The sequence below is a fragment of the Megascapheus bottae genome, chromosome X (assembly GCF_031878675.1).
Source record: "Megascapheus bottae isolate mThoBot1 chromosome X, mThoBot2.hap1, whole genome shotgun sequence".
Taxonomy (NCBI): domain Eukaryota; kingdom Metazoa; phylum Chordata; class Mammalia; order Rodentia; family Geomyidae; genus Megascapheus; species Megascapheus bottae.
In genome coordinates, this window is record NC_143547.1 from 92682071 (window position 1) to 92697457 (window position 15387).

General features: G+C 39.2%; 1 protein-coding gene across 3 annotated transcripts; it reads left to right on the plus strand.

Annotated features, from left to right (window-relative positions):
• The first annotated feature begins 266 nt into the window (after nt 1–266).
• On the plus strand, nt 267–14401 carry LOC150041576 (uncharacterized). Of its 3 annotated transcripts, none has more exons than XM_090326226.1 (6): nt 267–331; nt 9895–10075; nt 11891–12055; nt 12460–12525; nt 13624–13717; nt 14100–14401. In XM_090326226.1, the coding sequence occupies exons 2-6, from the start codon at nt 9901–9903 to the stop codon at nt 14191–14193; spliced, it is 594 nt and encodes a 197-aa protein (XP_090182352.1). In that variant the 5' UTR covers nt 267–331; nt 9895–9900; the 3' UTR covers nt 14194–14401. The 3 variants fall into 3 exon arrangements, with proteins under 3 accessions (XP_090182352.1, XP_090182353.1, XP_090182351.1); XM_090326227.1 differs by having other exon boundaries at nt 269–326; XM_090326225.1 differs by lacking the exon at nt 267–331 and adding an exon at nt 7995–8425.
• The last annotated feature ends 986 nt before the right edge of the window (nt 14402–15387 follow it).

The following is a 15387-nucleotide window of genomic DNA, read 5'->3' on the forward strand; positions in this document are numbered from 1 at the left end:
CACTAGCCTTCTGCTCATCGGGTTGTGAATAGTTAAAACCTTTAGATTCCCCAGGCGGACTGGGAAGAAACAGATGCTACTGGCCAGTGTATAGGCGGCGTGATCCTTCCATCCTTGGATATATGCATGACTTGTGGGAGAAAGCCTGCCCTGCACTTCCGCCCCCCGCCACGGAGGGCGCACACGTGACCTTGTCTATACCTTGCCGGCGATCCAAGGAAACCCCATAGAACTCGTGACTCGCGGCTTACAGGCTTTCTAACAGCGAAGCTCGCTGCTTTCCGCCATATTGGACCTGTGGTGTGCAGTTATTCTCCATTTTGGAGGTGAGGTGTGTAGCTAAATTGCCAGTTTTGAGGCGCTCTTGGGTTTTTTGAACTTTAGGATGGTATTTCAACCCTGGGGAAGTATAAAGAGGCAAAACCCACTCCTACCAAGCCGTGAGGTGTCTGTCATGGATTGTTTAACGGGATGGGAGTCGTTTTGGGATCTTTTTGGAACTGCATATCCTGGCCATACCCTGAAATTTTCTGAGGCGATGGGGGGTGAGCAGTGGTGGGGGAAGGGGTTTATGAATGGGCATTATTTGTGGAATGGTACGGCTGTGGTGAGTTGACTGTGCTGTTTTATGAGGGTTTTAAGGAGTGATGTCCTGGTTTCTGGATTAGAGGCTTCTATTGGGGCCTGCAATGCAGATGTTTCCTATGTGGACCCGGACATTGGGACTTTTCCTTATTTCCTCTTCCTTGGCGTTATTGGAGATTCCGCTACTCCTTGGACACTGGGGATATTTATCCACAGTTGTATCATGGAACTGGACTAGGTCTTCAGTTGTGACTCCCCCCTTTCCCTGCCCTAGTGACGGAGAATCCTTGGCCAGGATACACAATGGCTGAGAGTTTGGTCTAGTGGTAGAGTGTTTGCCTAGCATATACGAAGACAAAGGTTAAATTTCCTGAGTACCGCATACGTAGAAAAAAAGCCACAACTAGTGCTATAGCTCAAGTGGTAGAGCTCTAGACTTAAAACAAACAAACAAAAAAAAAACCCAAGGACAGTGCTCAGGCCCAGAGCCTAAGCCCAGGAATGGCAAAAAAATCATAAACAGGGGAATTAAAGTTACAAAAAATGAGTACATTTCTTTTTAAACACCATTACCCCCTCCCTCATTTTCTCTGGCTTACCACTTCCCCACTCCTCCCCCCTTCAACTTTTAAAGCTCATTTCTGACATACTGTCCAGTAAGTATCATTGTTGTATTAGTTCGTCCTTTGTTCTGCTAACTGTCATTTTCTTTACCTTCCACGGACCAGATAAGTTTATATATACAAGACAAAGGGTACAGAAAACTAATACAGAAGAAAAAATAGAAGTAACTGCACAGAGGACATAAAAAGGACCTCTTGTTTCTAATTCTTGGAGTACAATACTTATTTCTTCAAATCACTTGCATAAATTTTATTTCTGTATTATATTTAAAACTGTACTTTATTAGATGGTCCAAAAATGTAATTCAACTACTTCAGGAAGAGATCAAGAATTCTTTTTTAAGCCAGCTTGGATAAAAACAGGACTTGGAAAAAATAACTTAATTGAAGCAAATGAGGCCCAGGGAGACAAAGGTTACAACTTGTTCCTCATATATGCTAGAGTTAACATACAAACTAACAAATACATACATGCATGTATTTGGGTGGCATGCAACTGTCTACAAACGTACCAACATGAATATGGTAGATTCAAGGGAAAATTCAAATAACATAATTCCTTAGACAAAAACAAAGTTGAACAAAATGAACAAAAGGAAATAGGTACTTGAAAGGAGTGGAGTAGAGTCATAGGGAAAGCAGTACATGAATAAAAAGTAGGAGGGAGTGAGAATGCAGTCAAGCACTCAATATACATCCTACAAAATAAAGAACAGTCATGGAAGGAGCCAGTTGGAAGGGATCAAGAAGAATATTGAAACAGGTAACATTCATTGAGATGCGGCCTTGTTAAATGGCAACTCCTTTTTACAACTACTAAAAGATAAAAAGAAGTCAATCTAAACAAAAAATAATGTATATGGTTGGTTGCACCTTTTTTCATATTTTTTATTGTAATGGTTGCACCTTTTTTATCGTAACTAGAGGAGAAGCAGATTAGGCAAAGGCAGCGACAGGCTACCCCTTAATTTAAACAAAAGCCCTTAATTGAAAAACAATGAAAGGAAAAAAAAAGGACAGGGAGACTTGGCTCAAGTGGTGGAGTAAATTCAAAGCCTGGTAGTGCCAGATAAACATGGTCTGCAACTGCGTGTTTATTCTGCATTCCTGTCATATATTAAATACATATATAAAAGAATTTTGAAAATATTTTACAATTCCCTGTTTGCTTTCATACTGTTTTAACAATGTCTGTTACTTGAATAAAAGTTCTAACTTTTACTAATGAATATATGCTTGGTGATTAGGACTTTATTCTCTTTCTTTTCTTTTGTGTCACTACTGCAGTTTGAATTCAGGAACTCTCCTTCTCACTTGGCTTTTTTGTTCAAGGCTAGCACTGTACTTCATTTTTTCCTTTTTCCCTCCATATATTTTTCATTGTAATTAATAGAAACGTGCAAAAGCATGCAGTAGAGAAAAGGTTCCATCTCCAAAACTACAAAATGCTAGCCTTCAAGCATAGTTAAGTAGTATGCCATCAGCCAAGAAAATAAGTCAAGTGATTATGAGGCTCTGAGCTCAAATCTTATTACATACAATTTTTAATAAAGTCTCTGAATTTTTTGTAAAGGAAACTGAGGCAATTTCTTATTTTCCAAATTTTTGTTCATTTTTAGGTGTGAATATGACTTGAAATGTAATATATCTTTAAAAAAGATGGGTTATTCTTGCAGTTTTTCCAGATGTCGTCAACATGGACTAATTTTCAAATATTAAACCAGCCTGTGCCACCAGCCTTAAATTTTACTAAGATTATATATATATACTATATATATGAGTTATTTATTTACTTATGCATTTTATTTTTCTTTTTTATATATTTTTATTGTATTTAATAGAAGGGTTACATTATATTCACCAGATAGAAGGTGTATAACGTCACATCCATTGATATCCTTTCTTATGTCTTGGTCCCCATTTCCCTGTCCCCTCATCTTGTCTTCCTCCCTTCCCTATCCAACTTCAAATAACCAAATGCTCATATATACAATATATCAGATAACCAGGTGAAATACTGTAACAATATGAGATAACCAGGGGACAGCAAAAGAGATGAGAGATAACATAGTACATTAAGGACAACAATCACTTGTTATATGGCTTTTGTTTCTACATCCTGGAGGTCCTTTCATTTAGCCTCATCCTATATGGCCTTATGTATCTAGGTTTTATTCTATTGTATATCTCTGCTAGGAGAGCCCAAGGTTTCTACTGATTATGACAAATGAGGGAAACTATTGAGCCTATGTTCCTTTGAGTCTGGCTTACTTCACTTAATATGATTTTTCCTAAGTCTTTCCATTTCCTTACAAATGGGGCGATGTCATTCTTTCTGACAACAGCCTAGAATTCCATTGTGTATAAATACCACATCTTGTTGATCCACTCACAACTGAGGGGCATCTGGGTTGGTTCCATATCTTTGCTATGGTAAATAGCAAATGACATCTTTGTGCAATGAACATTGTTGTGCTAGTGGAATTAGTATGTCCTTGTTTCTGGATGATTGGGTAAATGCCAAGTAGTGAAATTGCTGGGTCATAGGGGAACTCTATGTTTAGTCTTTTGAGGAACTTCCATATTGCTTTCCATAGCGGTTGAACGAGTTTGCACTTCCACCAACAGTGTAGTAGTGATCCCTCCTGGCCGCATCCCCTCCAGCATCTGATGTTATTAGTTTTCTTGATCCTGGCCATTCTAACTGGAGTGAGGTGGAATCTTAGAGTTGTTTTGATTTGCATTTCTTTTATGGCCAGAGGTGTCGGGCATTTCTTCATGTGTCTATAGGCCATTTTTGTTTCTTCTTCAGAGAAGACTCTCTTTTAAGTCTTTGTCCCATCTTTTAATGAGATGGCTGTTTCTTTGGAGATTAGTTTTGGAATGATTCAATTTTTTGAGCCGTTGATAGATTTTAGATATGAGGCCTTTGTCTGTTGTATGGTTAGTTAAGATCTTCTCCCAATCTGTAGGCTTTCTAGTTAGTTTGCTAGCTATGTCCTTTGCCATACAGAAGCTCTGCAGTTTAATGCAATTCCAATTATCTAGACTTTCTCTGATTTGTTGTGATTCTTGGTCCTTATTAAGAACCCCTGCCAAGGAGACCTACTGTGTCTCCTATTCCTTCTTGTAAAGTTTTCAGTGTATTTGCTTTTACCCCCAGGTCTTTGATCCATTTAGAGTTAATCCTGGTGCAGGGTGACAAAGAAGGATCCAACTTTAGTTTTCTGCATGTGCCAGCACCACTTGTTGAAGAGGTTATCTTTCTTCCATTCTATTTTTTTTTGGCTCCCTTAACAAAGATTAGGTGGCCTTTATTTTCAATTTCGTTGAAGAGCTTGAGGAGTATTGGTGTGAGCTCTGCTTTGAAGACCTTATAGAATTCAGCTGTGAATCCATCTGGCCCTGGGCATTTCTTGGATGGGAGATCTCTTATTGCCATTTCTATTTCAGTGCTTGAAATAGGTCTGTTTAGTTGGATTAGATCTTCTTGTTTCAGTGTGGGTATGTTAATCTTGGCTAGAAATTTATCCATTTCTTCTGGATTCTCAGATTTGTTGGCATAAATATTTGAAAAGTATTTCCTCATGATACTCTGGATCTTGGTAATTTCTGTCGTGATATTACCATTCTCATCTGTGATTTTGTTTATTTGGGTGTGCTCCCTTCTTTTTTGGTAAGATTTGCTAAGGATCTGTCAATTTTTTAAATTTTTTCAAAGAACCAACTCCTTGTTTTGTTGATTCTTTCTATAGTTTTTTTTGGACTCCAATTCATTTAATTCTGCTTTGATTTTAATAATCTGCTTCCTTCTACTGGGATAAGGGTTGGTTTGTTGCTCTTTTTCCCAGAGCTTAAGGTGAGACATTAAATTGTTGGTTTGCGATTTTTCCAATTTGTTATTGTAGGCACTCAGAGCTATAAATTTTCCTCTGTGTACTGACTTTGCTGTGTCCCAAAGGAGCTGGTATTTTGTGTGCTCTTTTTTGTTAAATTTTATAAACTGTTGAATATCTGTTCTGATCTCCTCGATGACCCACTGGTGATTCAAAAATGTGTTGTTCAATCTCCATGAGTTACAGGGTTTTCGTTGGTGGAGATTCTTGTTCAGTTCCAGTTTGATGCCCTTGTGGTCTGAGAGAATGCAGGGAATAATTTAAGTGTTTCTAAATCTGCACAGGTTTGTTTTATGCCCTAAAATGTGGTCTATTTTGGAAAATATTCCATGTGCTGCTGAAAAATAACATATATTCTGATGTAGCTGGGTGAAATAATATGCAGATGTCTGTTAGATCTAATTGGTCTATACAGCTGTTCAATTCTGAGGTTTCTCTGATGAGTTTTTGCCTGGTTGATCTGTTTATGGGGGCTGTTAGCTTGATAAACTTTATTACAACCTCTCACTTTCAAAAACTGTTTTTTTGTGGGAAGATGTATCTCTTGAAGACAGCAAAATGATGGATCTTCCTTTTTGATCCAGCTAGGGAGTCTATGCTGGTTAATTAGAGAGTTAAATCCATTGATATTGAGAGTTAGGATTGAAAAATATTTAATAGTTCCTGCCATTTTTAAAAGCTTTCATTAGGGCCTGTGGCTTGACAGTTCTTGCGGTACTTAGCTGGTATGATTTTTAGGTGCCATTTCATTCTCAGTATCACATTTGTGTTGGTTTTCAATGTGTAAAACATCTTTTAGAATTTTCTGTAATGTTGGATTGGTTGCTACGTAATGTCACAACTTTTCCTTGGAATGGAAGTTTTTTATTGTTCCCTCAGTTATGAATGAAAGCTTAGCTTAGTGCAGTATTCTTGGTTGGTAGTTATTTGTCTTAAGGTCATGACATATATCCTTCCAATCTCTTCTTGCTTGCATGGTCTCTGCTGAGAAATATGTGGTTATTCTGATTGGTTTTGTAGGTGATTGTTCTCTTCTCCCTGGCTGCTTTTATGATCCTCCCTTTGGTCTTTATTGATCCTGTACAGATTATAATGTGGCGGTGGGATATCCTATTCTGGTCAGGTCTGTTTGGGGTTCTAAAAGCTTCTTGTATGTGGATGGGCCTGCCCTTCTTGATATTTGGGAAGTTCTCTGAGATGATTCCCTGAAGTATATTTCCAATACCATTGACCTCTTTCTCCAGACCCTCCTCAGTACCAATTATCTTTAATTTAGGCTTCCTAATTGTATCTTGGAACTCCTGAAGCGTTCTCTCATATTTCCTAGATTTGGTTTGAGTCATTTTCTATTTTTTCTCTATAACAACTAGATTATCTTTAACCCCGGAAATTCTCTCTTCTGCATTGTCTAACCTGCTATCAAAACTTTCTACTTTAGGGCCGGGAGTTTGGCCTAGTGGTTGAGTGCTTGCCTAGCATGCATGAAGACCCAGGTTCGATTCCTCGGTACCACATATATAGGAAAAAAAACCTTTCTACTTTATTCTCCATCTCCCTTCCTTTTAATTGCTCATTTTTATGCCTTACATCTCTTGTATTAGATCATGTATGGACTTCTTTAACTCCTTGATTTCCATTTGAGTGGTTAGCTCAGCAGCTTTACTCTCATTGGACATTGTTAGAATTCTGTCAGTTTTTTGTTTGTGGATTCTATAAATTTGTCCATTTTTTTTAAATCCTTCATTATGGCCTCCTTTATGGCCTCCTCTCATTCACATATCACCATGTTTGTGGTTTCATCTTGTTTAGATATGGTTTCCTCAAGTATTTCTTTCTGTAAGTTTTCAAACTTTTCATTAATCATGTTTATCAATTGCATTTATATAGCATTTAGAGGACTTTCCTCTAGTTTTGTCATTGATTGCTCCATTGCCTGTTTATATTGGGTGGTAGATGCTATTCCCTTGATTTGTCATTTTTCTTGAGTTTCTTGTTCTGCCCATTTGAAAATGGGAGCAAGAGTAATACTGCACAAGATTATAATTTTTAAAATATAACCAACCTAGAGCTCTTTAGCTGGCCAGACAATAGAGGTTTACAATTTTAGATTGGTATTATCACTCTCTCTCTTTTACTGCACTTACAGACAAATCTAATACCACCATCAATCACTGTTTTATGACCAAAAAAATAAACCCCTCAATCCAATCTCTATTGTAGTTAAGTCCCTCTGGACCTACAGTATAATTGAACATCTAGATATACAGTATTTCTCAACAACCATCAACTGTACATCCATGCATTATAAAAGTTGAAGGATGAGCAGAGGTCCAGAGATAGAAAAATAGTATGAAAGACAAGAGGGGAGGTAAGAAAAGAGTAATGTAGGAGTGTAAGATTAATATTGTAATGAAGAAAAGAGATAGAGTAAGGATAACTGACCTAAGGTGATAGAAAGGTAAAATAGTTGAGTACAAAATTTAGAAAAAATAAGATAAAACTTATGAAAATAATAATAAGAAGAATATATAGAGAAAAGAGGAAGGTATATATAGGACAGTTCAGTGATAAAAAATTAAAAGTGTAGAAAGAAAAAGAAAACAAGAAAAAGGTGGGGGTAGATCCCACACAATTGTGAGTTCTTAGACAAGAAATACTAGGATTAAGAACCAACATTAAAAAGCAGGTGACTGTATCAATATAGATATTTGTATCCAGTCTGTACCCAGTGCTATCACTATGTTTCTAGGAATGACCACAATGACAGAAGGAAAGTGGAGGGGGGAGGAAAAGAAAGAATGATAACATAAAAAAAAGGTGGCGGTAAAATGGCAAAAAAATAAGAACACATAAAAATGCAAATGAAAAAGGGTAGAAAAAAAGAAAAAAAAGGGTATTCTTCAGTTTGTTGTATTTTTTTTAGGGGGGGACAGGATAGGAAACATGTGACTCCACTAAATTTGAGATCCAAAACCTTCAAAAAGTCTTTTTCTCTTGTGATTTAGGTTTGAGGTTTCTCTGATCAGTTTGCTTGATTGGGCAGAAAAAAAAATGGAGTCACGACCAGGTTTGTTTACCAGGACTGTGGCCCTGCCTAGCAGGAGGAACTTCCGCTAGCTCCAGGGACGGACATCAGGCTAAGCTGCCTCTGGGAAATCATTTGCCCTTTTGAATGATGGTGCTGCCAGCACCACTTCTCAGGCTCCAGTTGGTTTGGCAGGGTCTTTGCCAGCAGTCAAGATGGCGCTGCTCTCAGCTGGTGGGTGAGGAATTCCTTCCCAATGCCGTTCCATGAGCAGAAGTGAAAACTTCTCCACGGAGGTACTCACAAATGGCTGGACTTTCTGGTTCCGTGAAGCTGGCAGGTCCACGCCACAGCTGGATGACGTCTCTGGGCTCGCTCAGGCTCTGTGTGGCTCTGTCTGGAGCCGGCAGGTCTGTGCTGCCAGAAGCACTGTTGCTCAGGTTCAGGAGGGAGGCTTTGTCTCCACGGTGGCTCTGAACGGCTAGCACCCCTCCACACTGTCTTCTTGCACCTTTTTCCTCTCTGACTGAGATCTCTGTGGTGCTAAAGCTTACTTAGGATGGATCTTTGGGTATGAACTTTCTCCTACGATGCTAGAACTGGTACCTTGGCTAGAGCTCAGAAAGACTCATACTGAACCACCGCCATATTCCGCCAATCTCTGCATCTTATTTTTCTGTGGAACTTTTTTTTTCAAATCAAAGGTTCACTCTTTTTTATTAGTAAGAATTTTAATTGTAATGTATAGAGGGGTTACAGTTATATTTACCAGATAGAAGGTGCATTATTTCTCACATATTGATACCCATTCTCATGTTTTTGTCCCCAATTCCTTCCTCCCCCCTCATCTTTTTTCCCCTCCTATTTCAAATAAATAGATAAACATATATATATATACATATATATATATACACATAATATACCAGGTAATAAAGTCAGATACTGTAACAATATCATATTAACCAAAGGCCAACACAAGAGAAGAGAAAAAATTGTACATTAAGAACAACAGTCACTCATAATTAAGCTCTTGTTTCCATGTCCTTGACGTCCATTAATTTGGCCTCATCCTATATGGCCTTATGTATCCGGGGTTTGAGCTATTGTAATCCTCTGCTAGGAGAGTCCTAGGTTTGTACTAATTATTTGGGTCTGGCTTACTTCACTTAATATGATTTTTTCTAAGTCAAAACTTCATTCTTGCTATGATTTGAGCCATGACTCCATTCATTCTATTTATTTAGCCATTCATTCATTTATAAATGGCACTGAGGTTTGAACCTAGGTCCTCTTGCTTGGTTAGCTTGCTTGCTCAGCTGGCATAGTACAACTTATACCATACCTATAGCCTGGTTTTAACTTGGTTCATTGGAGATAGACTCTTATGGAATATTTTGCCTAGGCTGTCTTCAACTGAGTCTGGAGTAGTTAAGATCCACACCTTTGCTACTGGCACCAGGATTCTTTTGTTTCCTTCCCTTTTTGTCTCTCTTCCCCTCACACCTACTACTTTCCTTTTCTTTTCTGTTGTCTTTTCTTTTCCTTCTGTGCTGATCTTGAAGCTTTACCTAAGGAAATAGGCACTGCCCCTGAGGTATTTAGCTCAAAAATAGTGCATTAACATTTCAACCACAGTTCCACTTCTGGCTTTTGGGTGGTTAATTACAGCTAAGAGTTTCATGGATTACCTCCTACCTTAGCTTTGAAGGAAGCAGAATGTTATCATGAATGGATGAATGGAATATTCTCATTTGCTGTTTTCCAGGAAACAATGGCTGATGAAGCAGGTAAGAATTTTGGAGAGCCAGACGGAAACTCAATGAATAATGACGTGGATCTTTCACCACCAGTTAAGAAGAAATATACTGAAGTATTGCCATTCAAAAATCAACTAGCAAATGAGGGAGAATCCCATATTGAGACAATGGCCAAGGAAGAGGGAGAAGGTAATTTTGATGGTTGATATCTGCATATCCATAAGGGGAAAGTACCTCTCTGAAATGATGAAAGTCCTGGAAGTTGCTATGAGCATAAAGAACTGCCTGCAGGTAGGACAGTGGCAGTTTTTACAGAGGAAGCTTGTGCATATCTTTTCAGCCCATGGTCACCTTCTACTCATACTTTTCCTTCCCCCATCATCAGCTTTTCTGCCTGGTGTAATACAAGGGATCCTGCTTTCTTTGTCATATAAAATCTATTGTGGACAGACTCACTGAGCTGATGTTGCCATTCACTTTTCAGCATTATGTTTTCCAGTTGTCCATTCCCTCCTCTGTGGCAACTTCTAGTATTTCCATTCTCCTTGTTTCCTTTCTTATTGGAAAATAAAGATAAGATGAGCATCTTGGACAAGATGTCCATCTTAGTGTTTTCCATTTTCTTCTGATGCAATTGTAATACCTTTTTTTTTGCTGGTCCTGAGGATTTAACTCTGGTCCTGGGAACTGCCTTTGAGCTTCTTTTGCTCAAGGCTAGCACTCTACCACTTGGCCACTTCTGGCTTTTTCTGAGATTTAATCGGAAATAAGTCTTACAGACTTTCCTTCCCAGGCTGCTTTGGACTATGATCATCAGATCTCACCCTCCTGAGTACCTAGGATTACTAGTTTGAACCACCAGCACCTGGCTTATAATAACTTCTACATCACATATTGTTCTTTATTTACTAACTTATGCTAGCGCATCACCCATTAACTCCAGCAGTTTTCTTCTGATCAATCTGCTTTCAAATCCTGCCTCTGACATATACTCTCTCAAGGCTTCCACAGCAACGATGAAACAAGGGGTTACAATATGTCACTGCAGACTATGCTGAAAGCAATCCTCCACGCTCTAAGCATTCTAAACACCATCTGAGACCACAGTAGGATCCACAGGCTGTGCATTTTCTGCATCATCATTCTTGTTCTCTCTTTACCTCTGAGCTACTACTGCAACCTTCACCACATCCCATCACTAAGTCACTACATGTGGTAAAGCCAGCTCTGTCTCCTCCTTGGACTCTCCAAGGATACATCCAAGTAAGAACTGCCACCACCACTGCCATTTTCTCTAACTGCTTCCTTTCACATCCCCAATCTGTGATTAATCAACATGAGACCAACTATTAGCATACATTTTCCCACTGGGTACTTCCTATTTGACATCATCCCACCATGACAGTGTAAGCTGCATTAGGATAAAGGGTTTCTTCTTTTTTTGTCAGTCATGGGGCTTGAGCTCAAGGCGTGGGCACTGTCCATAAGCTCTTCAGCTCAAGGCTAGTGCTCTACCATGTTGAGTCACAGCACTACGTCCAAGAGGTAGTTTCTGATTGTATTCCTCACTGCTTATCTCCAGTTTTTTACTGGGTGTCTGGAACTGCAGGCATGTGTAAATGACATTTAGATGTCATTTGACCCAGAAGTAAGTGTGAGAAGAATCATCTCCATAGGGTTTGGGGGAAATGAGTACTAATTTCATGAATATGAAATATGAATATGTCAAGGCAACAGTTCAGTTTGGATTGTAAGGACCTTGAAAAGTTGATTCGTGGCTGTCCTGTCCACCTAGGTTTTTGCATGCATTCACAGAGCCAGAGGCTATCAGGAAGATTTATTTTTCAATTTGTGGGCTGAGGCTAACTTTCAAGCATGAGTTTTTTTTTGAAACAACTCATCTTCTGAAAACAATTAGTTTATCCCATGAGAAGCACCTCGAGATGCCTGTGGTACCACAAAACCCTCCCACCTCATAGCTTATCTTCTCCATTTGGTTTGCAGGTGCTACTGGCATCCAAGACACCCATGAACAGCCCAAAGAGAAAGGCAAGGGCCCACATAAAGGCTCCTTGTGGAAAAGTGATCCATCAAAACTTATACAGGAGGCAGGAAGCAGCACTCCCTCCAATCCACTGGATTCTGAACAGTCCCCTGGCAACAGAAAAGGTTTGCTTCTCAGAGGTGGTGGTAACAATTTGGGGAAGGAATGTGAGCAGCAATATTTCCACAGATGACTTAGAAGTTGAAGCAATGTCTGCATCAGCCATGGTACCTGATTTTTAAAAACATCTTTATTATCTTCAAGTACTTATACAAAGGAGTTTCTACTGGCCAAAGCAGTTTTGAATACCATGCATCGTGATCAATGTCACTCCTTTCAACATTCTTACCCACCCCTCCCAACCCACCTCTTTCCATACTTATGTTAAATTTAGGTTGTGTTTTGAATTTTTGCCATTTAACAAAGCAGTTTATGGGTACAGTGCATCTTGATCTATTTCATCACTTCAACATCTTCACCCCTCTTCAACCTACCCCTTCCCTTATATTTCTCAATTTCTTACTGGCAGGGCCTGAGGAAATCAATGCTGGTATAAAAATTGAACTCACTAAGGCAATTCAGCAGCTGGGGAAAAGTAAGTAAGAATGGCTAATGAATACCTGGGGGAAATGGTCATGTGGCCATATAAGATATCTGGCCAACTGCTTTAGGAGACAGAGGCCAGATTTGCATATTTACAAAATTCGCATTGGTTCCTCTGTACTGTGCCTAATGAGTCCCAATACATCTTTCTTACTCTTTTTATTTTAATCTTACTGGATCACATTCAACTTTCTTGATTAAGTATGGGCTATTATGAACTGAAGGTTTTCTGTTTTTTTGTTTTTGTTTGTTTTTGTTTTGCCAGTCCTGGGGCTTGAACTCAGGGCCTGAGCACTGTTTGTGGACTTTCCCAAGGCGAGTTCTCTACCACTTGAGCCCAGCACCACTTCTGGGTTTTTTTATATATGTGGTACTGAGGAATCAAACCTGGGTCTTTGCGTATGCTAGGTAGGCACGTTCTCTTACCTCTAGGCCAAACTCTGGGTCCCTGAACTGAAGTTAATTATTTTATTTTATTTTATTTTATTTATTTTTGTGGGGCATGGGGTTTGAACTCAGCCTGGGTGCTGTCACTGAGCTCTTCAGCTCAAGGCTACCATCCTACCCCAGGCTTGGGCATTGTCCTTGAAGTTTTCAGCTCAAAGCTAATACCCTACACTTGAGCCAAGCCCCACTTCCCATTTTCTAGAGGTTAATTGGAGATAAGAGTCTCAGGATCTTTTGTGCCCAGGCTGGCTTTGAACCTTGATCCTCAGTTCTCAGCCTCCTGAGTAGCTAGGATTATAGGCGTGAGCCACTACACCCCGACTATATTTTATTTTATTTTATCTTTTATTGTGTATTTTATTGTCATGATAATGTATAGAGGGGTTACAGTAACATTCATCAAGTACTGGGTACATTACTTCTCAAACATTGATACCCTTTCTTATGTTTTTGCCTCCCTTTCCCTCCCCCAACCCCTTCCCTTGAACTGAAGTTTTGAAAACACCCCTCCACACTACCATTATATACCATGTTATTTAGACAGGCATTCATAAAGATTGTGTTGTGTTTTTCATATTTGAAAAACATGAGTATTTGTTTTGTTTTGTTTTGTTTTTGTTTTGCTTTGTTTTGGTCTATTCAGGTTATACAAGAATCTTCCAGTTACTTGAGGAAGCACAAGGAACTCTGAGAGTCAAGGAGAAAGTTGTTGAATATGCCATCTATGAAGCAATGAAGTGAGTGGCAATAGGAACTGTCCGTATTTTTTTTTTTGCAGCTGGGCCAGGTATGAGGGATAGCCCTTTTCACTGAGCTTCTTAGCCTGTGACCCTCACTCACAGATAATGAATACTGACTTAATTTATGTTGGTTTCTTCTTAACCTGCCTTAGCTTTCCAGGCCCATTCAGCCTGGTTTCACTGGGGGAGAGCTGACCTGAGTTTGGCATTGGCCCTTAAATAACAGTTTTTGTCAGTGGTTTTGTGCCATTCACTATGACAAAAAACTCCTTATTCTCATGTCTGTGGTGGTTTCTCTGCCATGCCCCACAGTACTTACAGATTCACTGGTTCTACCCATGTCTTTTGGTTGATGATCTCCCTCTCTCTTTATTTTCAGATTCAAAAGCCAGTACTTGATTAAGAACTTTATGACGGCTATGGATATAATCGACAACCTGTCCAACAGTGATAATGAGAACCCCAATGAATAACCCTGTTACGAAATTGATTGGTATAAAGCCAGAAGTAGTTAGCTATGTTAGCTAATGTACCAGGCTAATACTGAAGCCTTTCAGCATATGTTATGAGGATTGTATTACAGAGACAAAGAAAAATAACTAGAATCTATAACTGTTGTGAATTTCTGTTAGTAAAAAGTTACTTTGGCACTGTGTTTACCATGCAAGCACAACTTGTGATGTGTTCTTTTGTTCTCTTACCTGTATTGGGACTGTTACTGTCTCCTTGAAGAAATCTTATTAACCTCTTGGTCTCTGCAGCAATTATCTAAGTCATGGGTTATATGTATAATAGTCTTCTTTAGAACTGTCTATCTTGTTTAGATTTGTTATTACTAGTATGTCTTGAAGCAGGTTCTCCCTATGTATCCTCACTGACATAAAACTCACTATGTAGTCCCAGCAAGTGTGAATGTCTGATGCCCCAAGCTCTTGAGTGCTGGAGTTAGAAGTGCGAGTAACCATGGCTGGCTTCCCTATCCATTTCATATTCATTTTGTCCTAAGAGACCTCAGCAGGTCATGGTGCCTGGCATGGCACCATGGAATTATTCACACCAGATTTACTGAAGGGTCTGGGCCATTAAATTTGACTCCCCTGGATAAAAATTTCTCTTCATTCTGTCACAAAACTCAGGAGTACAAAGAAATGCTCTAAACACTCCAGGCATATTACTACTAAGCCCTTGTTCAGAGTCAGTTTCCTTTGAGCCAGGAGTTTTTAATGCAGATTCCATTGTAATCCATTTTGTTCATGATGCACTGGTTAAAGTTTCAATTTCCACACAGATGCATTAATTCTCTTTCTGTGTATGTAACTTGATTCTGCTAGGGAGATCAGGCTGGCATGGAAGCTGGCATGGAGTCAGACTAGCCCTAAATTCACCATCTTTCCACCTCAGCCTCTGAATGCTGCATTATGGACATACATAAACATGCCTCACACACCAAGGTGTAGTTTTGTTTTTGACCACACTGGAGGTCTTACTAAGGACTTTGTTCTTGCTAGGAAGGCACTGTACTACTTGAGCCATGTCCTTAAGTCCAATTGTTCTGTGGTTATTTTCAGCATTTTTTTCATGTGTTACTGTTCTGGCATGAGATCCTTCTGTGCTTCTCTGTACAACTTGACATCACAAGAACATACTACTTTAGTTCAGTCATTGTC